This window comes from Tursiops truncatus, chromosome 1 (assembly GCF_011762595.2).
Source record: "Tursiops truncatus isolate mTurTru1 chromosome 1, mTurTru1.mat.Y, whole genome shotgun sequence".
NCBI classification, from domain to species: domain Eukaryota; kingdom Metazoa; phylum Chordata; class Mammalia; order Artiodactyla; family Delphinidae; genus Tursiops; species Tursiops truncatus.
In genome coordinates this window covers 82,954,672-82,980,348 of record NC_047034.1, presented here as the reverse complement: position 1 = coordinate 82,980,348, position 25,677 = coordinate 82,954,672, and the positions used below count along the sequence as shown (strand labels likewise).

At 36.0% G+C, this 25,677-nt stretch overlaps 1 protein-coding gene across 1 annotated transcript in view; it reads left to right on the top strand.

The window, feature by feature from the left end:
* Positions 1–25,677, top strand: part of SYCP1 (synaptonemal complex protein 1) — a 159,162-nt gene that overhangs the window by 57,728 nt on the left and 75,757 nt on the right. The window contains exons 12-13 of the mRNA XM_019919177.3: positions 23,354–23,458; positions 24,264–24,367. Of these exons, the coding sequence (XP_019774736.3) occupies positions 23,354–23,458; positions 24,264–24,367 (209 nt within the window). The remainder of the gene's footprint in view (positions 1–23,353; positions 23,459–24,263; positions 24,368–25,677) is intronic.

Sequence of the window (25,677 nt, the reverse complement as noted above, 5' to 3'; positions counted from 1 at the left end):
AGAGGCTGTAGTTTGCCAACCTTTGCTTATAAAAGACAATATTGTTTATCATTACAGGTCTTTGATTTTGGGTTTAACCAATCACATCTCTACCTGATTTTGCAACTCCTAATTCTTCCATCTCTTGGGAAGCACTATTTCCAAATGCTTATCCTTTCTTCAGTGAATTGCTTTTGCACAAATTCTTGCAAATAATAATATTTACATTTCTTTCAAATTTGATAATGTAAACTTATACTTCAGGTCTCAGCTTAAATATCAATTCTTTAGAAATCTCTCTTGACATTCCTAGCTAGTTTAGGTCTCTGTGTAGCTTGTTCCTCTAGCACCCTGAATTTTTCCTTTATAGCACTTATCACAAATGAAATTTAATTTATTTTTGGTATAATTATTTAAAGCTTTATTCACTCTTTAGAGTCTCCTTTACTTAGCACAGTAGTTGGCACATAGTAGGTGGTCAATAAATAAATAGTGGAATGCTCCAATAAGGACTAAGAACCTTTGTCCTGTTTGCCCTGTAACCTCAGTACTTAGCACAGTAACTGACACTTTGTAAGCACTTTATAAATATTTGTTGAATGAATTAATACTAAAGTATTATTTTTACACTCCTACATGGACAAGGATTGGTTTAGGTTTTGTTTTATTTGAATAGCCGTTAGAGCATAATTAATATCTTGGTCCTTAGAATCATAATGCTTTGATGGTATCCAGCTTTTTACTTCTTAGCTGTATGACCTAGAGCAATTTACCTAAATTCTTGATGCCTTGGTTTTTCCATTTTATGAAATGGGGGAAATAATTGTACATATCTCATAGGGTGGTTGTGAAGGATGAATAAGATACATTAATTCGTTTAACAAACATTTGTTGAGTTCCTTTTATGGTATACTCTGGGGATGCACTGGGGAGCAAATGGATGCATATCCTGTTTTCATGGAGCTAGTCATGAAATAATCATACTTAAATACAAGCAGCCATTCAAAGGTAATAATACCATGGTGTCAAGGGCAATAAAGGATTAGTTTACAGTGTAATAAAGGGATTTGAACTATGTAGAGAGTTTAGGAGACGTTTTTTGAAAAAGTAAAGATTGAACTGAAATCCAGAGAAGGAAGGGAAGTGCTTATCAGGTAGAGAAAATATGTGCAAAGGTCATTTGATAGGAAGGAGAATGGTGAATACAACATGGAGTGAAAGAAAGAGTGTGGTGCAAAATGAGGCTAGAGAGGTAGTAGGAGCCTGTTAATTCATGGCCCTTTAAAATCATATCAACAGAATTTTATGTTTATCCTAAGAGGAATGAGAAGCTCTAAAGAATTTCAGCAGGGAGTGACTTGGTCAGATTTGCAATTTGAAGAGCTCATTTGGTTTGCAGTACGGAGAACACAATATATTAAGAGAACAGTTCAGAATAGACAGACAATCACAGGAGCCAGAGAAGAGAACTTAGGCTGGGAGATGATGGTAGTAATGAGATACTACTTTGAGAGATATTTAAGATTTAAATACTTTGGATTGATGTAGGGTACTGATAATACTATTTGTTGAAAAGACTCTCTTTTTCTTTATATATGTATGTGTGTATGTATGTATTTATGTTTTTGGCTGCACCAAGCGGCTTACGGGATCTAAGTTCCTTGACCAGGGATTGAACCTGAGCTCTCGGCAGTGAAAGTGCGGAGTCCTAACCACTGGACCACCAGGGAATTCCCAAGACTCTCCTTTTTCTATTGAGTTACTCTTGCACATTTATAAAAAAAAATCAATTGACCATATTTGTGTGGGTCTACTTCTGGACTATTTCTGTTTCATTGATTTTTGTGGTCTATCCATGCACCAGTGTTTTGCTTACTGTAGCTTTATAGTGAGTCTTAGATTTGGGTAGTGTGATTCCTCCAGCTTTATTATTCTTTTGTGTATAATTTTTTTAATGTATTTATTTTTTGAATCTAATTGTATTTTATTTTTTCTTCCAGTTTTCTTGAGATATAATTGTCATACAGCACTGTATAAGTTTAACGTCTACAGCATAATGATTTGACTTACATACATTACAATAAGTCTACATCCATCATCTCATATAGATACAAAATTAAAGAAATAGAAAAAAAGTTTTCCTTGTGATGAGAACTCTTAAGATTTACTGTCTTAACAACTTTCATAAATAACATACAGCAGTGTGAATTATATCACATTGTACGTTACATCCCTAGTACTGTTTATCTTACAACTGGAAGTTTGTGCCTTTTGGCAGCCTTCATCCAACTCCTCGTCCTCCCTTATTTTCCCCACCCCCATAACCATAAATCTCATCTCTGTTTTATGACTTTGTTTGTTTGTTTTGAAGTATAATTGACCTAAAACAGTATATTACTTCCTGTTGCACACCAGTGATTTGATATTTCTGTACATTTTGAAATGTTCACTGGGATAAGTCTAGTTACAGTATGTCACCATACAAATATATTACATAGGTATTCACTATATTCCCCATACTGTACATTTCATACCTGTGACTCATTTATTTTGCAACTGGAAGTTTGTACCTCTTAGTCTCCTTTGCCTATTTCTTTCCTACCCTCACCTCTCTCCCCTCTGGCAACCACCTGTTTTTTCACTGTATCTATAACTCTGTTTCTGTTTTGTTGTGTCTGTTCATTTGTTTTGTTTTTTAGATTTCACATATAAGTGAAATCATACAGTATTTGCCTTTCTCTGTACAACTTATTTCAACATAATACCCTCTGGGTCCACCTATGTTGTTGCAGATGAAAAGATTTCATTTTTTTTATGGCTGTTATCTATCTATCTATCTTTCTCACATATTCTTTATCTGTTCATCAATTGATGGGCATTTATGTTGCTTCCATATCTTAGCTATTGTAAATAATGCTAATCCCACCAACAATGCATGAGGGTTCCCTTTGTTCCACATCCTCACCAACACTTGTTATCTCTTATCTTTTGATAATAGCCATTCTGACAGATGGGAGGTAGTATCTCATTGTGGTTTTGATTTGCCTTTCCCTGATTAGTGGTGATGAGCATCTTTTCATGTGCCAGTTGGACATCTTTATGTCTTTGGAAAAATCTCTCTTCAGATCCTTTTCCCTGTCCTGTTTTATAATGAGCTTGTTTGGGTTTTTTTTTGATGTTGAGTTGTATGAGTTATTTGTTTCTTTGTATATTGTGGATATTAACCCCTTTTGGATGTATCATTTGCAAATATTTTCTCCCATTCAGTAGGTGGCCTTTTCATTTTTTTGATAGTTTCCTTTTCTATGAAAAAGTTTTTTAGTTTGATATAGTCCAATTTGTTTATTTTGCTTTTGTTTCCCTTGCCTGAGGAAACATATCCAAAAAAGATATTGCTAACACTGATGTCAAATAGTGTACTGCCTATGTTTTCTCCTAGGAATTTTATGGTTTCAGGTCTTGCATTTAAGTCTTCAATCCATTTTGAATTTATTTTTATGCATGGCATGAGAGAGTAGTCCAGTTTGATTCTTTTGCATGTAGCTGTCCAGTGTTCCCAATACCATTTATTAAAGAGGCTGTCTTTTCCCCATTGTATTTCTTGCTCTTTTGTTGTAGGTTAATTGATTATATAAGCATGGGCTTAGTTCTGCACCCTCTGTTCTATTCCATTGATCTATGTGTCTGTTTTGGTGCCAGTACCATACTGTTTTGATGACTGTAGCTTTGTGGTAGAGTTTGAAATCAGGTATCATAATACCTCCTGCTTTGTTCTTTCTCAAGATCATTTTGGCAATCTGAGGTCTTTTGTGTTTCCATACAAATTTTAGAATTATTGTAGTATGGTGAAAAATGCCATTGTTATTTTGATAGGGAATGCATTGAATTTGTAGATTGCCTTGGGTATTGTGGTTGTTTTAATGACATTAATTCTTTGAGTCCATGAATATGGTATACCTTTACATCTTTTTTGTGTTTTCAATTTCTTTCATCAGTGTCTTATAGTTTTCCAGGTAGAGATTTTTACTTCCTTACTTAGAGTTATTCATAGGTATTTTATTCTCCTTGATGTGATTGTAAATGGGATTGCTTTCTTAATTTCTCTTTCTGTTAGTTTGTTGTTAGTATATAGAACTGCAGCAGATTTCTGTGTATTAATTTTGTGTCCTGTAACTTTACCGAATTCATGGATGAGTTCTAGTAGTTTTTTGGTGCCGTCTTTAGGATTTTCTGTTTACAGTATCATGTCATATGCAAACAGTGACAATTTTACTTCTTCCTTTCTGATTTGGATTCCTTTTATTTCTTTTTCTTGTATGATAGATGTGGCTAGAATTTCCAATTCTTTGTTAGGTAGAAGTGGCAAGTGTTGGCATCATTGTCTTGTTCCTGATTTTAAAGGAAGTACTTTTGACTGTTGAGTATGATGTTAGCTGTGGGCTTGTCATATATGACCTTTATTATGTTGAGATATATTCCCTCTATACTCACTTTCTGGAGAGTTTTTAGCATAAATGGATATTGAATTTTGTCAAAAACTTTTTCCACATCTATTGAGATGATCATATAATTTTTATTCTTCATCTGGTTAATGTGGTGTATCACATTAATTTGCAGATATTCAGCCATCCTTGCATCCCTGGGATAAACCCCACTTGATCATGGTGTATGATCCTTTTAATGTATTGTTGAATTTGGTTTCCTAATATTTTGTTGAGGATTTTTGTATTTATGTTCATCAATGATATTGGGGTGTAATCTTTTGTTTTTGTGATATCTTTGACTGGTTTTGCTAATAGGATAATACTGACCTGGCAGGATTAGTTTGGAAGAGTTCCTACCTCTGCAGTTTTTTGGAATAGTTTGAGAAGGATAGGTGTTAATTCTCCTTTAAATGTTTGGTAGAATTCACCTATGAAGCCATCTGGTCCTGGACTTTTGTTTGTTGGAAATTTTTTAAATTACTGATTCAATTTCATTACTGGTAATTGGTCTGTTTATTCTTTCTATGTCTTCCTGGTTCAGTCTTGGAAAATTGTACAATTCTAGGAATTTGTCCTTTTCTTCTAGGCTGTCCATTTTATTGGTGTAAAATTGTTCATAGTAATCTCTCATGATCCTTTGTATTTCTGTGGTGTTGGTTCTATTTATCCTTTTTTATTTCTGGTTTTATTGATTTGGGCCCTGTTTTTCTCTTGATGAGTCTCTTACTAAGGTTTATCAATTTTGTCTATTTTTTCAAATAACCAGCTCTTAGTTTTGTTGATCTTTTCTATTGTTTTCTTAGTCTCTCTTTTTAAAAATTTAGTTCTGATTTTTATGATTTTCTTCCTTCCACTGACTTTGGGTTTTGTGTGTTCTTTTTCTACTTCCTTTGGGTGTAAGATTAAGCTATTTATTTGAGATTTTTCTTGTTTCCTGAGAGGTAGACTTGTATCACTATAAACCTCCCTCTTAGAACTGCTTTTGCTGCATTGCTTAGATTTTGGATTGTTGTGTTTTCATTTTCATTTGTCACCATGTATTTTCTGATTTATTCTTTGATTCCTTCAGTGATCCATTGGTTGTTTAGTAGCATATTGTTTAGCCTTCACATGTTTGGGAGTTTTTTTCCCTTGTAGTTTTTTTCTTTGTAGTTGATTTCTAGTCTCATAGTGTTGTGGTCAGAAAAGATGCTTGATATGAATTGAATTTTCTTAAATTTACTGATTTTTTTTGTGGCCTAGCATGTGGTCTATCCTGGAAAAGGTTCCATGTATACTTGAAAAGAATGTCTATTCTGCTGCTTTTGGATGGAATGTTCTGTATAGATATATTGAGTCCTTTTGGTCTAATGTGTCATTTAAGGCCAGTGCTTTATTGATTTTCTGTCTGGATAATCTGTCTACTGGTGTAAGTGGGATGTTAAAGTTCCCTGCTATTATTGTGTTGCTGTCAATTACTCCCTTTATGTCTGTTAATGTTTGCACTATGTATTTAGGTACTTCTATATGTTGGGTGCATATATATTTATAATTATTATATCATCCTTTTGATTAATCTCTTAATCATTATGTAATGGACTTCTTTGTCTCTTGTAACAGTCTTTGTTTTACTTTGTTTGATATAAGTATTGTTACCCTGGCTTTCTTTTGATTTACATTTGCATGGAATACCTTTTTCCATGCCCTCACTTTTAGTCTATGTCTTTAGATCTGAAGTGAGTCTCTTGTAAGCAGCATATATATGCATCTTGTTTTTTTGTCCATTCAGGCACTCTGTGTCTTTTTTTGGGAGAATTTAGTCCATTAGTCCTTTTTTTTTTTTTTTGTGGTACACGGGCCTCTCACTGTTGTGACCTCTCCCGTTGCGGAGCACAAGCTCCGGACGCGCAGGCTCAGCGGCCATGGCTCACGGGCCCAGCCGCTCCGCGGCACGTGGGATCCTCCTGGACCGGGGCACGAACCTGTGTCCCCTGCATCGGAAGGCAGACTCTCAACCACTGCACCACCAGGGAAGCCTCAGTCCATTTCTTTTAAAGTAATTATTGATAGGTATGTTCTTATTGCCATTTTAAAATTGGTTTTGTTGTATTTTTCAAAGTTAGACAGGTTTATTGTTTTGTAAGACCTGTCAGAGCTTTCTTTCTTCCTCTTTTTTTTCTTGAACTATAGTTGATTTACAATATTGTGTTATTTTCAGGTGTATAGCATAGTGATTCGGTTTTTTGCAGATTATATTCCATTATAGGTTCTCAAAAGGTATTGGGTGTAATTCTGTGTTCTATACAGTATATTCTTGTTGCATATCTATTTTATTTATAAGTAGTTTGTATTTGTTAACCGCATATCCCTAATTTGCTCCTCCCCACTTCCCTCTCCCCTTTGGTAACTACAAGTTTGTTTTCTACATCTGTGATTCTGTTTCTGTTTTGCATATATATTCATTTGTATTATTTTTTAGATTCCACATGTGATATAATGTATTTGTATTTGTATTTCTCTCTCTGACTTATTTTACTAAGCATAATATTCTCTAGGTCCGTCCATGTTGCTGCAAATGGCAGTATTTCATTCTTTCTTATGGCTGAGCAATATTCCATTTTGTGTGTGTGTGTGTGTGTGTGTGTGTGTATACATCTTAATCCAGTCATCTGTTGATGACTGTCTGTTGGGTAGCTTCCATGTTTCTGTGTCTTGGCTGTTGTAAATAGTGCTTCTGTGAACAGTGGGGTGCATATATCTTTTTGAGTTAGTGTTTTAGGTTTTTTGGATATGTGCTCAGGAGTGGAATTGCTTCATCATATGGTAATTCTGTTCTAAGTTTTTTAAAGTAATCTCTATACTGTTTTCCATAGTGGCTGAACCAATTTACATTCCCACCAACAGTGTACCAGGGTTCCCTTTTCTCCACATCCTCTCCAATGTTTGTTATATGTAGACTTTTGATGATAGCCATTCTCAGAGGTGTGAGGTGATATTTAATTGTGGTTTTGATTTGCATTTCTCTAATAATTAGTGATGTTGAGCATCTTTTTATGTGCCTGTTTGCCATTTGTGTATCTTCTTTGGAAAAATATCTCTACAAGTCTTCTGTCCATTTTCTGATTGGATTGGTTGTTTTTGATATTGAGTTGTATGAGCTGTTTGTGTATTTTAAATATTAAAACTCCTTGTCTGGGCTTCCCTGGTGGTGCAGTGGTTGAGAATCCACCTGCTGATTCAGGGGACATGGGTTTGTGCCCCGGTCCGGGAGGATCCCACATGCCGCAGAGTGGCTGGGTCCATGATCCATGGCTGCTGAGCCTGCGCGTCCGGAGCCTGTGCTCTGCAATGGGAGAGGCCACAGCAGTGAGAGGCCCGCGTACCACAAACAAACAAACAAAAAAAACCTCCTTGTCAGTCATATCATTTGCGAATATTTTCTCCTATTTTGTAGGTTGTCTTTTTGTTTTGTCGATGGTTTCCTTTACTGTGCAAAAGCTTTTAAGTTTAATAGGGTCCCATTATTTATTTTTGCTTTTATTTCTTTTGCCTTAGGAGACTGATCCAAGAAGATATTGCTATGATTTATGTTAAAGAGTGTTCTGCCTATGTTTTCCTCTAGGAGTTTTATGGTTTCCAGTCTTACATTTAGGTTTTTAATCCATTTTGTGTTATTTTTATATATGGTGTTAGAGAATGTTTTGATTTCATTCTTTTACATGTAGCTGTCCAGTTTTCCCAGCACCAAAGAGACTGTCTTTTCTCCATTGTACATTCTTGCCCCCTTTGTTGTAGATTAATTGACAATAGGTGTGCGGATTTATTTCTGGGTTCTATTTTGTTCTATTCATCTTTGTGTCTGGTTTTGTACCAGTACCATACTGCCTTGATTACTGCAGCTTTGTAGTATAGTCTGAAGTCTCTGAGGATTATACCTCCAGCTTTGTTTTTTAATTTTCAGGATTGCTTTGGCAACTCATGGTCTTTTGTGGTTCTATATGTATTTTAGGATTATTTGTCCTAGTTCTGTGAAAAATGTCATGGATATTTTGATAGGGATTGCATTAAATTTGTAGATTGCTTTGGGTGGTATGGCCATATTAATAATATTAATTATTCCAATCCAAGAGCACAGGATATCTTTCCATTTCTTTGAATCATCTCCTATTTCCTTCATCAGTGTTTTATAGTTTGCAGAGTTTTCACCTCCTTGTTTAAGGTTATTCTTAGGTATTTTATTTTTCTGATGAAATTTTAAATGGGATTTTTTTTTGCTCTCTCTTTTTGATATTTTATTATTAGTGTATAGAAATGCAACAGATTTCTGTGTATTAATTTTTTGTCCTGCAACTTCACCAAATTCATTGATGAGCTCAAGTAGTTTTTTGGTAGCATCTTTAGTACAGCTTAATCTTGTATTCTACAATCTTGTTGAATTCATCTCTTAGTTCTAATAGTTTTTGGGTGGAGGCTTTAGGGTACTTTGTATAGAGTATCATGTAATCTGCAAACAGTAACAGTTTTACCCCTTTCCTTCCAATTTTGATACTTGTTTTTCCTTCTTGTCTGATTGCTGTGAGTAGGACTTTCAATACTATGTTAAATAGATGTGGTGAGAGTGAGCATTCTTGTCTAGTTCCTGAATTTGGTGGGAAGTCTTTCAGCTTTTCACTGTTGAATATTACTTTGGCTGTGGGTTTTTCATAAATGGCCTTTATTATATTGAGATATGTTTACTCTGTACCAACTTTGATGAGAGCTTTTATTGCGAATGGATGATGAATTTTGTTAAACATTTTTTTCTGCATCTGTTGGAATGATCATGGGGTTTTTTGTCTTTCCTTCTGTTAATGTGGTGTATCACATTGATTGACTTGCATATGTTGAACCAGCCTTGTGGCCCTGGAATAAATCCAACTTGATCATAGTACATGATCTTTTTATGTATTGTTGAATTTGGTTTGCTAATACTTTGTTGAGGATTTTTACATATATATTCATAAAATACATTTTCTTTTTTTGTAGTGTCTTTGTCTGATTTTGGTATCAGGGTAACAGTGGCCCTGTGGAACGAATTTGGGAGTGTTTCCTCTTCAATTTGGGGGAATAGTTTGAGAAGGATAGGTCTTAGCTCTTCTCTATATGTTTAGTAGAATTATCCTGTGAATTTATCCTGTTCTGGACTTTTGTTTGCTGGGAGTTTTATTACAGATTCAATTTCGCTTTTAGTGAGCAGTCTGTTTCAATTGTCTGTTTCTTCTTGACTCAGTCCTGGCAGGCTGTATGTTTCTAGGAATGTGTCCATTTCTTCTAGGTTCTTCAGTTTATTGGCATATAATTGCTGATAATATTCTCGTGACTTTTTGTATCTCTGTGGTATTGGCTGTTATTTTTCCTCTTTCATTTCTTATGTTGTTTGTTTGGGTCCTCTTTTTTATCTTCTTGGTGAGTCTCGCTGAAGGTTTATCAATTTTGTCAAAAAATCAGCTCTTGTTTTTATTGATATTTTCTTTTTTTTTGGTCTCTTATTTATTTCCTCTCTGATCTTTATTGTTTCCTTCCGTCTGCTGACTTTTGTCTTTGTTTTTCTTCTTCTAATTCTTTTAGGTGATAGGCTAGGTTGTTTGTGATTTTCTTTGTTTCTTGAGGAAGGCCTGTATCACTATAAACCTCTCTCTTAGAACTGCTTTTGCTGCATCCTATAGATTTTGGAACGTTGTGTTTTCATTTTCCTCAAGGTATTTTGATTTTCCCTTTGATTTCATTGATGACCCATTTCTTTTTAGTAGCATGTTGTTCAGTTGCCACATGGTTGTTCTTTTCCCATTTTTCTTTCTGTAGTTGATTTCTAGTTTCATACAATTATTGGAAAAGATGCTTGATAAAATTTCTGTCCTCCTAAATTTGTTGAGGCTTGTTTTGTGATGTAGTATGTGATCTATCCTGGAGAATGTTCTATGTCAACTTGAAAAGAATGTGTATTCTGCTTTTTTGGGGGTGTAGCATCCTGTACATAGCAATTAAGTCCAACTGGTCTATTGTGTCATATAGGACCTCTGTTGCCTTATTGATTTTCTGTCTGGATGATCTGTCCATTGATGTCAGTCGAGTGTTAAAATCTCCTATTATCATTGTATTATTTTCAGTTTCTCCCTTTATGTATGTTAGTATTTAAATGTTTAATGCTCCTGTATTGGGTGCGTATATGTTAGCGAGTGTAAAATCCTCTTCTTGTATTGATACCTTTATCATTGTATGATGCTCTTCTTTATCTTTTGTTATAGCCTTTGTTTTAAAACATATTTGGTCTGATATGAGTATTGCTACCCCCACTTTCTTGTTTCTGTTTGCATGAAATCTTTTTCCATCTGCTTACTTTCAGTCTGTGTATTTCACTCTGAAGTGAATCTCTTGTAGTTAGCATATTGAAGGCTCTTGTTTTTTTTAGTCCAATCACCCACCATATATTTTGATGGGAGCATTTAGTCTATTAAAATTGAGCGTAATTATTTATATGCATGTACTTATTGTTATTTTTTCCCTTGTTTTCCAGTTGTTTTTGTAGTTCTTCTTTTTTATTTCTTCTTTTTGTTTTTCCCACTGTGGTTTGATGATTTTCTTTTGTAATATTCTTATGTTTCTCTCTCTTTTTTGTGTGTGTGTGTGTATCTATTGTAGGTTTTCGATTTGTGGTTACCATGGGGTTCATCTATGTTGACCATAATCATATCTATTGCTTTAAACTGATAGTTATTTAAGTTCAAGCACATTCTAAAAGATCTACATTTTTTTACTCCCCTCCCCCCATTTTGTGATTTTGATGTCCTATTTTACATTTTCATGCTTATCCCTTTACTGTTTATTGTAGTTATAGTTGCTTTTACAATTGTTGTTTGTTTTTTAATATGTGTACTAGCTCATTTAAGTGATCTTCAATCCTTGTTATTTATCTGCCTTTCCTGTTGGGATTTTCCCTTTCCTGTAGATTCTTACTTCTTTTTCATTTAGAGAAGTTCCTTCAACATTTCTTTTAGGATAGGTTTAGTATTGCTGAATTCTTCTAGTTTCGCTTGTCTGTGAAATTCTTTATCTCTTATATTGTAAATGATAGTCTTGCTGAGTAGAGTATCCTAGTTTGCAGGTTTTTCCTTTTCATGACTTTGAATGTATCATGCCAGTCCCTTTTGGTCTGCAATGTTAGTGTAGAAAAATTGGCTGATAACCTTATGCGGGTTCCTTTATACGTGACTCTCTTTTTCTCTTGCTGCCTTTAGAATTCTCTCTTTAACTTTTGCTGTTTTAATTATGACATATCTTGGTGTGTGTCTGTTTGGGTTTATCTTGTTTGGGACTGTCTGTGCTTCCTGTACCTGAATATCTGTTTCCTTCTTTAGGTTAGGGAAGTTTTCAGCTGTAATTTCATCAAGTACATTTTCGACCTTTTTCTCTCTCTCTTCTCCCTTCTGGGACCCCTATAATGTGGAAGTTGACATGTTTTATATTATCCCATAGACCTTGTATGTTGCTTTCACCATTAATTTTCATTTATCTTTGTCTGCCGTTCTGATTGGGTGATTTACATTTTTCTACCTTCCAGATCGCTTATGAATTCTTTTGTGTCATTTAGTCTGTGAGTCATTACCTCTAGAGTGCTTTTTATCAGAAATTGAATGTTCTATTTTTGATTAGATCTTCTGTATAATTTCTAGTTCCTTGTTAAAATGTTTAGATCTATTCTCTTTCTTAATTTAGTGTTTTCATTACCAACGTTTTGAACTTGTGTGTTGTACTGATTATCTCTGTTTCATTATTTTTCAGGGAATTTCTCTTGCTCTTTCAATTATGAGTTGTTCCTCTGCCTTTTCATTTTACTTAACTTTTTCTGTCTCTATGAATTTAGGTGAAACAGTTATCTGCTGTGGTCTTGAAGGGGTGTTTTTATGTGGGAGCATTCCTGTGTAGACTGCATGTGCCCAGTGTTTTTAGTGTAAGGGCTGGATTTGGTGTGGAGACCAGTCACATCTTTCCCCAGGGTGTGCCGGCCACTATCACCTTGATAGGGTATGTGGCTGGTGTTTGAGGAGCTAAAGCCTGCACAGGGTGTGAGGTGTGACTTCTTCTCTGCTCAGTGGCAATCCCCACCCTTTCAGTTCCTAAGTTGCAGGAGTGGATGCCCTGAGGGTTGGGATAGAACTGGCTGTGTTCCCTTAAGTGTGTATTTTTTCCTTCTCCTCGTGCTGGATCCTTTGCCCCAAAGGAGGGGAATGCTGTATAGAAAGTGGGGCTCGTGGGCTAACAGAGGTCCAGTCCGCTACCTGCATATGTGTCTGTGGCTCCACTCACTCAGCCCAAGGTCACGTCTTTTCCCCTGTTGTCATTTTCCCAGATCTAGTGCAAGGTTATGGCATGGAGTGGGCAGGGCCGGAGCATTAACTTGATTGACACTGGAGATCGTGACGTTATGGTTGCAGGAATTGAAGTGGCTGTGCTGCCATCAGAAGCCTGGGCTACTTCTGTGGCATTGTTTGAGTAAGCACCAACAATGGCTGCCGCCACCCTACCTGGACCACACCCCAGGCTCTTGGGCCGCCTCTGCATTCCTAGATCGAGTCTTTTCCCAGGACCTGGCTTTCCTAGATCCAGTGCCAAGATGTTGCATGGAGTGAGTGGGGCCAAGGTGTTCACTCAGCTTGGACTGGGGAGTGCTCAAGGTGCTAGCCTCTAGGGCAGACCTCTCCCTGCCCTGCCTGGTGGCAAGCCAGCACCCACTCACTCCTCACAAGTAGAGTCTAGACACCTCCAGCCTTTCTCTCTGTCCCAGCAGTTCTCCAAATAGCCAAAGGGGCTTGTCTCCTCTATGTAATACCTCAGGACTGGGATGCCCAGTCTGTGGCTCAACCCACTTACTCCCCACAGTGAGTGTCCCCCCATGCAATTTCCCTTTTCTTCTTAGTCCCCTCCCAGGGGCACAGGTCCCAACTTGATGCTTTTCTTCCTGTCCTACCTGATTACATGGGAATCTTTCTTGCATCCTTGGTTGTATAGGAGTTCCTCTGTCAGTTTCCAGTTTTCCATGAGAATTGTTCCATGTATAGATGTATTTTTAACGTATTTGTGGGGAAAGGTAAGTTCCATATCCTCCTACTCCACCATCTTGGTCCCCTCCTTGAGTTGTTTTTGTAGTTCTGTTTTGCTCTCTTCGTTTGTGATTTGATGGCTATCTTTAGTGTTATGTTTGGGTTCGTTTCTATTTTGTGTGTATGTATCTATAATAGATTTTTGACTTGTGGTTACTATGAGGTTTATATACAGCAGTCTATCTATCTATCTATCTATCTGATTAAGTTTTTAATGTCTTAAGTTCAAATGGATTTTAACAACCCTGCATTTTTACTCCCTTCTCCCCATTATTACTATTTTTGACATCATACTTTTCATCTTTTTGTTTTGTGTATCCCTTAACTACTTATGGCAGATAAAGTTGATTTTATTACTTTTGTCTTTTAACCTTTCTACTAGCTTTGTACATGAGCTGGTTTGGTGGTGCTGAACTCTTTTAGCTTTTCTTTTCTGTAAAACTTTTGATCTCTTTATCAAATCTGAGTGAAAGCCTTGCCAGGTAGAGTATTCTTGGTTGTTAAGTTTTTCCCTTTCACCACTTTAAATATATCATGCCACTCCCTTCTGGGCTGTGGAGTTTCTGCAGAAAAGTCAGCTGATAGCCTTTTGGGAGTTCTCATGTGCATAACTTCTTTTTCATTGCTGCTGTTAATATTCTCTCTTTATCTTTAATTTTTGCTATTTAAGTTACAGTGTGTCTTGGTGTGGCCCTGTTTGGGACTCTTTGTTCTTTCTGAACTTTGATGTCTGTTTCCTTTCCCAGATTAGGGAAGTTTTCTGCTATTATGTCTTCAAATATGTCCTCTGGCCTTTTCTCTCTCTGTTCTTCTGGGCCCTCTATAATGCAGATGTTAATACTCTTGATGTTGTCATGGAAGTCTCTTAAACTGTCCTCATTTCTTCTTATTCTTTTTTCTGTTCATCTTCAGTAATTTCCACTACTCTGTCTTCCAGCTCACTGATCCATTCCTCTGTATTGTCTAATCTACTGTTGATTTCTTCTAGTGTATTTTTTAAATTTCAGTTATTGTATTCTTCATCTCTGTTTGGGTCTTCTTTATATTTTCTAACTTTTTGTTAAAAACTTCTAACTTCCCCCCTGTTCATCCAATTTTCTCCCATGTTCTTTGAGCATTTTTCAATCATTACCCTGAACTCTTTTGGGTAGATTCTTATCTCCACTTCACTTTGTTGTTCCTACATTTAGAACATATTCCTCTGTTGCCTCATTTTGCCTAATTTGCTGTTTTTATTTCTATGTATTTAGAAGGTTGGTTATATTTCCTGACCTTTGAGATGTGGCCCTTTATAGGAGACATCCTATGTGTCCCAGCCACATATTTTCCTCTGGTCATCAGAACTATATGCTTTAGGGGTGCCCCCTATGTGGGCCATGTTTTTCCTTCTGTTGTGGTGGGCTGCCTACTTTGGGTGGTCTTACAGGTGTGGGTGGCCCCGGTCCAGTTGGTTGCCAGGCCCTGCCTTGTGTGGAGGCTGCTGCCCACTGATGGGTGGGGCTGGGTCACAAGGTGGCTGGCTGTGGAGCCTCAGGAGATCCTAGGGCTAGTGCTGACCTACGGGTGGGCAGAGCTGGGTTCTGGGATGAGTAGTTGTATTGCTGGGGTCTTGCATCTAGTATCGGCCTGCTGGTGGGCATGGCTGATTCCTGACACTACTGGCTCTGGGGTCCGGGGTATCCCAGAGCTGTTGTCAGCCTGAAGGTTGGTGGGGCTGGATAATTGGATGGCTGGCTGAGGGGGTCCAAGGCATCTCAGAACTGGTATTGGCCTGCAGGTGGGCAGGTTCAGGGCCTGGGGGTCCTGAGACTGGTGCCAGACTCCTGGTACATGGACTGTTTTTTGACAAGGCAGGCTGTGTGGCTGCAGTGGTCCTGTGCCTGTTGTTCACCCACTGGTGGGAAGGGTGGGAGCCCAAGGGATCCTGGGGTTTGTGCTCACCAACTGGTGGGTGAGGCTGGGTCCTCGTGTTTGTGCTGGCTCACTGGTGGGTAGAGCTGGTTCCTGAGATCTCTGATTGTAGGGCCCTGGTGGTTCCAGGGCTGGTGCTGGTGCAGTGATGTGTGGGGCCGAGTCCTTTGCCTTCTCGTGGATAGGACCATGTCTTGGGTTGGCTGTGGGCTTTGGGGCTCTTAAGGAAGTTGGCCTGTTGGTGGTTGGGGCTGTATCTGGCTAGTTGCTTGGCTTGAGGTTCCCAGTATTAGAGTCTTCAGGCTGTTGAGGCAGACTGGGTCTTGGCACTAATAAGCTAGAGGGGGAGAATTCCAGAATGTTGCTTGCCAGCACAAGTGTCCTCGTAGTAGAACGAGCTCCAAAAATTGGCTGCTGCCAGTGTCTGTGTTCCCAGGGTGGGCTCCACTTGCCTCATGCCTCTCTAGGAGGCTCTCTGGTGTCAGCAGGTGGGTCTGACGCAGGCTCCTTTCAAATTACTGTTTCTTTCCCTGGGTCCCAGAGCATGTGAGATTTTGTGTGCACTCTTTAAAAGTGGAATCTCGATTTCCCATAGCCGTTTGGCTCTCCTGAAAGTAAATCCCACTGGCCTTCAAAGGCAGATGTTTCGGGGACTCATCTTCTGGTGCAGGGACCCTAGCCTGGGAGCCCAGTGTGGGACTTGGACTCCGTGCTCTTCGGGGAGAATCTCTGCAATTTCAATTATTCTTCTGTTGTGGGTTGCCCACCCTGGGGGTATGGGTCTTGACTATACCACATATCTGCCCCTCCTACCCATCTCATTGTGGTTCCTTTTTTATTTCTTTAGTTGTAGAAGCACTTTTCTCTAGTCTTCTGGTCTTTCTCATCAACAGTTTCTGTGTAAATAGTTTAATTCTGGTATGCTGATAGGGGGAGGTGAGCACAAGGTCTTCCTACTGTGCCATCTTGGCCACACCCCCAACCTTTTCCACAAAATATTTATTTATTTATTAAAGATGAATTATTTTGTGTATTTTTTTATTCTTCCATACTTCCAATATGATATTGAATAGGAGTGATGATTGTGTACATCTTTGATGTCCTGATCTTAAGGGAAAAACATTTAGTGTTTAACTATTAACTATGATGTTAATTATAGGTTTTTTGTTGACTTTCCCATGTATTCCTAGTTTGTTGAGAATTTTTACTATGAATCTGTGTTGAATTTTGTCAAATTATTTTTACGTGTCATTTGATATGATCATGTGGTTTTTGTTCTTTAGACTATTAATATGGTGTTTTACATTGATTAATTTCCAAACGTTGAACTAGCCTTGTATTCCTGGGAAAAATCTCACTTGGTGTGGTGTATAGGCATACTTTGTTTTATTGCACTTCACTGCAGATAATTGCATTTTCTGTAAATTGAAGGTTTGTGGCAACGCTGCCTCAAGCAAGTATATTGGCACTATTTTTCCAACAGCAGTTGCTCACTCTGTGTCTTGGTGTCACTTTTTGGTAATTCTCATGGTATTTCAAACTTTTTCATTATTATTATATTTTTTACAGTGATCTGTGATCAGTGATCTTTGTTACTAGTGCAGAAAGATTACAAATAATGTAATGATGGTTAGCATTTTTTTAGCAATGAAGTATTTTTTTTTCCCTCTCCCACCCACCTACCCCTGGCAACCACCAGTCTATTCTCTATATCCATGACTCCGTTTTTGTTTCTTAGGTAGGTTCATTGGTGTCATATTTTAGATTCCATATATAAGTGATATCATATGGTATTTGTCTTTCTCTTTCTGACTTACTTCACTTCGTATGGTAATCGCTAGGTTCATCCTTGTTGCTGCAAATGGCATTATTTTGTTTGGTTTTATGCCTGAGTAGTATTCCATTGTATATATGTACCACATCTTCTTTATCCATCTATCTGTTGATGGACATTTAGGTTGTTTCCATGTCTTGGCTATTGTGAATAATGCTGCTATGAACATAGGGGTACATATATCTTTTTGAATTATAGTTTTGTCTGGATAGATGCCCAGGAGTGGGATTGCTGGATCCTATGGTAATTCTATTTTTAGTTTTCTGAGAAAACCTCCATACTGTTTTCCACAGTGGCTGCACCAACTTATATTCCCACCAACAGTGTAGGAGGGCTCCCTTTTCTCCACACTCTCTCCAGCATTTGTTATCTGTAGACTTTTTAATGATGCCATTCTGACTGGCGTGAGGTGGTACCTCATTATAGCTTTGATTTGTATTTCTCTAATAATTAGCGATGTTGATCATCTTTTCATGTGTCTATTGGCCATCTGTATATCTTCTTTGGAGAAATGTCTCTTTAGTTCTTCTGCCCATTTTTCGATTGGGTTGTTTGTTTCTTTATTGTTGTTGTATGAGCTGTTTGTATATTTTGGAAATTAAGCCCTTGTTGGTCACATCGTTTGCAATTATTTTTTCCAATTCTGTAGGTTGTCTTTTTGTTTTGTTTATGGTTTCCTTTGCTGTGCAAAAGCTTGTAAGTTTGATTAGGTCCCACTTATTTATTTTTGTTTTCATTTCTATTGCCTTGGGAGACTGACCTAAGAAAAAATTGGTATGATTTATGTCAGAGAATGTTTTGCCTGTGATCTGTTATAGGAGTTTTGTGGTGTCATGTCTTATGTTTAAGTCTTTAAGCCATTTTGAGTTTATTTTTGAGTGTGGTGAGAGGGTGTATTCTTTTTTATTTTTTTAACATCTTTATTGGAGTATGATTGCTTTACAATGGTGTGTTAGTTTCTGCTTTATAACAAAGTGAATCAGTTATACATATACCTATGTTCCCATATCTCTTCCCTCTTGCGTCTCCCTCCCTCCTACCCTCCCTATGCCACCCCTCTAGGTGGTCACAAAGCACCGAGCTATCTCCCTGTGCTATGCGGCTGCTTCCCACTAGCTATCTATTTTATGTTTGGTAGTGTATATATGTCCATGCCACTCTCTCACTTTGTCACAGCTTACCCTTCCCCCTCCCCATATCCTCAAGTCCATTCTCTAGTAGGTCTGTGTCTTTATTTCTGTCTTACCCCTACATTCTTCATGATATATTTTTTTCATAAATTCCATATATATGTGTTAGCATACTAACTTCACTGATTTACATGCAGCTGTCCAACATTCCCAACACCACTTGCTGAAGAGACTTTTCGCGTTGTATATTCTTGCCTCCTTAGTCAAAGGTTAATTGACCGTAGGTGTCTGGGTTTATTTAGCAATGAAGTATTTAAAAAAAACTTTATTTATTTATTTCTTTTTGGCTGCATTGTGTCTTCATTGCTGTGCACGGGCTTTCTCTAGTTGCAGCGAGTGGGGCTACTCTTTGTTGTGGTGCACGGGCTTCTCATTGAGGTGGCTTCTCTTGTGGCAGAGCATGGGCTCTAGGTGTGTGGGTTTCTGTAGTTGTGGCAAGTGGGCTCAGTAGTTGTGGCTCATGAGCTCTAGAGCACAGGCTCAGTAGTTGTGGCATACGGGCTTAGTTGCTCCATGGCATGTGGGATGTTCCCGGACCAGGGCTTGAACCCATGTCGCCTGCTTTGGCAGGTGGATTCTTAACCACTGCTCCATCAGGGAAGTTCCGAAGTATTTTTAAATTAAAGTATGTACATTGTTGTTTTTAGACATAATGCTATTGAACACTTAGTAAACTAAGAATAGTGTAAACATAACTTTTATGTGCACAGAAAGTTCCTGTTCCTTGCTTTATTGTGATATTTGCTTTATTGCAGTATTCTGTAATGAACCCATAATATCTCTGAGATATGCCTGTATTATTCTTTTTCTGTATTGTTGAATTTTTTTGTTAATATTTTGTTGAGGATTTTTGTTTTCGTGTTCATGAGAGTTATTGGCCTATAGTTTTCTTGGACTGTCTTTCACTGGTTTTGGAACCAGGCTAATGCTGGCCTCATAAAATGAGTTGGGAATCATTTCTTTCATTTCCATTTTCTGGAAGAGATTATATAGAATTAGTATTATTTCTTTTTTAAATGTTTGGTAGAATTCTCCAGAGAAATCATGTGGACCTAGAGATTGCTTTTTGGCAAGATTTTTAACTATGAATTTTATTTATTTTTTCTATAGCATTATTCAAGTTACTCGCTTTATCTTGGGTGATTTTGGTAGTTTGTGGTTTTTAAGGAATTAACCCATTTCATTAACTTTGTCGACTATCTGTGCATGGAGTTGTTAGTAGCACTCCCTGCAATTATTTTTTTAATGTCTTTGGAGTCTGTAGTGTTACCCTTATTTTCATTGCTGATATTGGTGATTTATGTCTTCTCTCTTTTTTCTTTGTCAGTCATTTTATTTTTAACATCTTTATTGGAGTATGATTGCTTTACAATGGTGTGTTAGTTTCTGCTTTATAACAAAGTGAATCAGTTATACATATACATATGTTCCCATATCTCTTCCCTCTTGCATCTCTCTCCCTCTCACCCTTCCTATCCCACCCCTCTAGGTGGTCACAAACCACCGAGCTGATCTCCCTGTGCCATGCAGCTGCTTCCCACTAGCTATCTATTTTATGTTTGGTAGTGTATATATGTCCATGCCACTCTCTCACTTTGTCACAGCTTACCCTTCCCCCTCCCCATATCCTTAAGTCCATTCTTTAGTAGGTCTGTGTCGTTATTCCCATCTTACCCCAGGTTCTTCATGACCTATTTTTTTTCTTACATTCCATATATATGTGTTAGCATACGGTATTTGTTTTTCTCTTTCTGACTTACTTCACTCTATGACAGACTCTAGGTCCATCCACCTCACTACAAATAACTCAATTTCATTTCTTTTTATGGCTGAGTAATATTCCATTGTATATATGTGCCACATCTTCTTTATCCATTCATCCAACGATGGACACTTAGGTTGCTTCCATCTCCTGGCTATTGTAAATGGAGCTGCAATGAACATTTTGGTACATGACTCTTTTTGAATTATGGTTTTCTCAGGGTATATGCCCAGTAGTGGGATTGCTGGGTTGTATGGTAATTCTATTTTTAGTTTTTTAAGGAACCTCCATACCGTTCTCCATAGTGGCTGTATTAACTTGCATTCCCACCAACAGTGCAAGAGTGTTCCCTTTTCTCCACACGCTCTCCAGCATTTATTATTTCTAGATTTTTTGATGATGGCCATTCTGACCAGTGTGAGATGATATCTCATTGTAGTTTTGATTTGCATTTCTCTAATGATTAATGATGATTAGCATTCTTTCATGTGTTTGTTGGCAATCTGTATATCTTCTTTGGAGAAATGTCTATTTAGGTCTTCTGCCAATTTTTGGATTGGGTTTATTGGTTTTTTGTTATTTAGCTGCATGAGCTGCTTGTAAATTTTGGAGATTAATCCTTTGTCAGTTGCTTCATTTGCAAATATTTTCTTCCATTCTGAGAGTTGTCTTGTGGTCTTGTTTTCTTTGTCAGTCTTGATAGAGTTTTATTACTTTATCAATCTTTTCAAATAACCAGCTTTCTATTTCATTGATTTTCTCTGTTGGTTTTTGATTTTCAATCTCACTGATTTCTTCTCTTTTTTCCTTCCTTCTGTTTGCTTTGTGTGTATTTGCTCTTTTTCTATGTTTTTAAGGTGGAAACTTAGATTGCTCTTTTGAGACTTTTCTAATGTAAACATTTAATATTATAAATTTCCTCTAATCACCTCTTTAGCTTTAGCCCACAAATTTTGATATGTTGTATTTTCATTTTCATTTATTTTCTGATTTCTCTTGAGAGTTATTCTTTGACCCTGGGGTTATTTATAAGTCTGTTATTTAATTTCTGTGTATTTGGAGATTTTGCTGTTACATTTCTGTTATTCATTTTTAGCTTGACCATAATTCCATTATGGTCAAATAATATACTTTATTACTTAAATTTGTTATGGTTTGTTTTAGAAATCATGATCTCGTATATCTATATTATTACTTAAATTTGTTATGGTTTGTTTTAGAAATCATGATCTCGTATATCTGAGTGAATGCTCCATGTGCACTTGAAAAGAATATTTCCTCTGCTATTGTTAGGTGGAATGTTCTATAAATGTCAATTAGGTACAGTTGGTTGATGGTATTGTGAAAACTCTTTTGGTTTTGATTCATTTTTGTCCAGTTCTATTGTTTACTGAAAGATGGGTATTAAAATCTCTTACTTTGATTCTGTAATTGTCTGTTTCTCTCTAATTCTGTCAATGTTTGCCTTGTGTATTTTGAATTTCGGTTAAATGTTTTACATTTATATATAACTATTATATCTTCCAGCTGCATTGACTCTTTGGTCATGATTGAATGCCTGTCTTTATCTCTGATAATACTGTCTCATTTTGAAGTCTGTTTTAACTGATATTATTATGGCCATTAGTTTTTTTATGTTTATTGTTTACATGGCATATCTTTGAGTCTTTATATTTGTAGATATTTGTACATATCTATATAGGTATAGATATATACCTGATTATAATTGGGTCTTCCTATGTACTATTTCTATAGTTATCTTTTTTAAATCGCAAATATGATCATGTTATATTGCTATATCAAAACTTTCAATAGCTCTACATTGCTTATAGGTAAAATTCAAACTCTATAACTGCAATTAGTGGATTTTATAGTTTTTAATCTCAGACCTCTTATTGGCAAGGCTTTAATAAAATTATTATAATCTCATGCTTAAGTAAACAAAATAAAAATTGAATTCATAATCTTATGCTCTGTTGGATAACAGGAAGAAGTAATAGAAATTAAGCACTCATAACTAAAGAGTTAATGGTTAGATTATAGTTTGTTTTGCTCAGTAGCTAGAGCTATGCTAACCAGTATGGTAGCCACTGGCCAAATGTGTTATATTTAAATTAATTAAAATAAATCAAATTAACAAGTCAGTTTCTAAGCTCCAGTGGCCCACATTTGAAGGACTAATAGCTACCATATTGGACAGGATGGAAAATGTTCCTATTGTTGCAGGAAGTTTTGTTGTATAGGACTTGTCTAGAGCAGAGGTTGACAAAATTTTTATGTGAAAGGCCAATAGTAAGTTTTTAGGCTTTGCGGGCCATATGGTCTCTGCTGCAGGTATTCAACTTTGCTGTTACAGGGCAAGACAGGCATAGATAATACATAAACAACTAGGTTGGCTATATTATGGTAAAGAATTATTAAAAACAGGCAGTGGCTGGGTTTGATCTGTGAGCTGTAGTTTGCTGACCCATGGTTGTCTAGAACATTGAATTAAATTCTTGACACCTCATTTAGAATGGTATGTTGACAAAGTGAGCCCATCCTGAAGGAATGAGGCAATATAAAACCATTCCATAGGAATATATAATAAAAATAATTAGAAATTTTAGAATAGCTAAGAGAAAAGTTCAGGAGTGATGATAGCTCTTCAAATATTTCTCAGCTATCATGTGAAAAGAGGAATTAGACTTTGTGATTAAGGAACACAGAACAATGACCATTGCATGAAAGTTACAGGAAGAGCATTTTAGTAAAATGTAAGTACAAACTGGGTTGATAGAATAGTGAGTTAAGTAATAAGTGCTAATAAATTAAAGTGATTTATGCATAAGGTGAGGTTTGAATTCAGTGACCTGTATGACTTATTTTTTTTAAATAAAAAATTCCAGGGCTCTGCCCATTAAATCCTCTGTTATCATATTTAGTTTGGGAATTTACTTAATGACTTGTTTTCTCTTTTTTAAAAATTTGAGCCAAAGAGAAATTCATAATTCTCTTCACAACTCTGTTTGAGCAGCTTGATTATCTTGAATGTGTGTGTGCTTTGATTGTCATGATTTGTTAATGTCCTTAAATAGGCAGAAAACCAAAAGCTTTTAGATGAGAAGAAACAATTTGAGAAGATTGCTGAAGAATTAAAAGGAGCAGAACAAGAACTAACAGGGCTTCTCAAAACCAGAGAGGTTTGTTTAAAAAGGATACATTTTTTTTTCAAGTGTTTTGTTAGTAGGATACAGATTTACATTGTAGATTATGGTGTGGCTGTTAGATTTGTGCAAGATTGCTTCACAAAATTCCTCTGGAAGATGTGTTCCTGCTACATTTAGTATGCTAACAATTGATTTAAAGCACATTTAGAGAACCTGCATATTATAATGAGGAAGAGAAAGGTCAACATTTTAGATACCAATAGTATACATAATGCCATGGCTTATAACAATTACATTTCTTGATGTCTTGAGTATTTCTTAATTGATACATTTAAATTTTAGCCTTTATTAAGTTCTTAGCTTATAGTAATTTTTATAGTGCTCATGTTATAATTTTAGAATGTCTTTTATTTTTAAAAAGTATGTTTTCAGTCTATTACAGTATTACATTGTAATTGTCTTTCTAATATAGTAAGAACAGCTTAGTTTTTCAAGTACTGCCTGATTTCATTAACTAATGCATTTCTTCTTAAAAATGTGACATTTTAATTGAAATTAATTACTTGGTAGTATAAAATTGACAATAGTATTTTATAATATGTAAATATAATTTTACTGCTTGAGCTTCAGAATATCAAGATGGAATTTACTTATAGTATTGCATTTGTCATTGCTCATTGTTTTAAAATTATAATGACTATGGCATTAAATCAATTTAAATTTTAAAAATTTGTCATATTTTTGCCAAAGATATAACTTGCTTACATGGAGTGACCATACTTCTTAAGTGAGAAAACTGTAAAAACATTTGCTGTGATAATACATGTTTATTTTCCAGAAAAAAGTACATGATTTGGAAATACAGTTAACTGCCATTGCAACAAGTGAACAGCATTATTCAAAACAGGTTAAAGAGCTGAAAACTGAGCTTGAAAATGAGAAGTATGTTTTCTATCTATAAAGTAGCTTATGTATTCAATTCCTAAGCTTTCTGTAATACTGTAAAGTATTAACTACTTTCCGAAGTAGGTAATACTAAATTAGTAAATTATGTGTAATACTTTTTTGAATAGGCTTAAAGTTGTGTTTTATTTCTGATTAAAGATCAAAATAATGTGTCAATTTCATTGTTAAAGGAGGTACATATTATTGACATAAGAAGAGTATATATCACAAACTTGAGAACTGCATTAGAAGAGCGATATGTTCTTTTCTTGGAGATTATTTAGCTCCTCATAAAAATAATCATTTGTAGTTGTAACTAGTTATTTTGATTGTTTTACTAAATTACTACATAGGTTTGTATTGATGAACTGACAAAATATAAATTCATTTCTCACATTGTCCAAACATAATATTTAGTTGTTTCACCTACTTAGTAAATTTAATTTCTAGAGAAAGTGGGAGGAAATGATTGTTGTGTTGTTACTCAGGGAGAACTAAACTGAAGCAGGCAATCTAGTGGTGAGCATGATTTTTGCTTTCTGGTTGCTTCTCAACTCTAGATAAAAATGAGAAATAAGTAATTTACTCAGCATCTTGTCACTTCTCTTTCAACTCCCATTCTCAGCTTTCTGGTACCTTTTCAACAGTACTTTTGTAGGAGCTCTGGGTAATATTCATCTATTAACCAAAATTCCTTTTAATGAATGAACTGATTAATATAAATTTGTGTTATCCTTGGTATATTTGCTTTTTCAACTTTTCATTTTTTAATTAAAACTCTTTGATGAGTTTCCAGTATCAGTAAGTAGGAGATAAAAGGTGCTTCTGAAATCATTCCATAGAGCCAGCCACACACTCCCCTTCCCTCATTTAAAAATGATCCTGGCTGCAACCAGTAACAGCAGTAATCTCTCTTCCAATGTAGAATATTTGAGACCTTGTAAGAGCAGTTTAAGTGTTGTGCATGTGCACAAAGTTTTATTTATTTTAATGAAAATATTTTAATTAAAAATAGTTAATGTCTCATGTGCTATTAAATCATCAGAAATTTGAAACAGTTTCTAAGAGACAGTCTACTAGAAAGAAAATATTATTTGAAAAAATAAATACTTTTCAAAATTTGTGAAAGATAAATGGGGAAGTGGTATGGAGAATATGCAAGGAAATATGTAACATCTTGAAAAACTTACTATAGAAAATTTTCAAATATATACAACGTTAAGAGGGAATATTGTAATGAACCAGCATATACCTATCACCCAGCTTCAAAAATTTTTAACTAATGGCCAATCTTATTTCATTTGTAG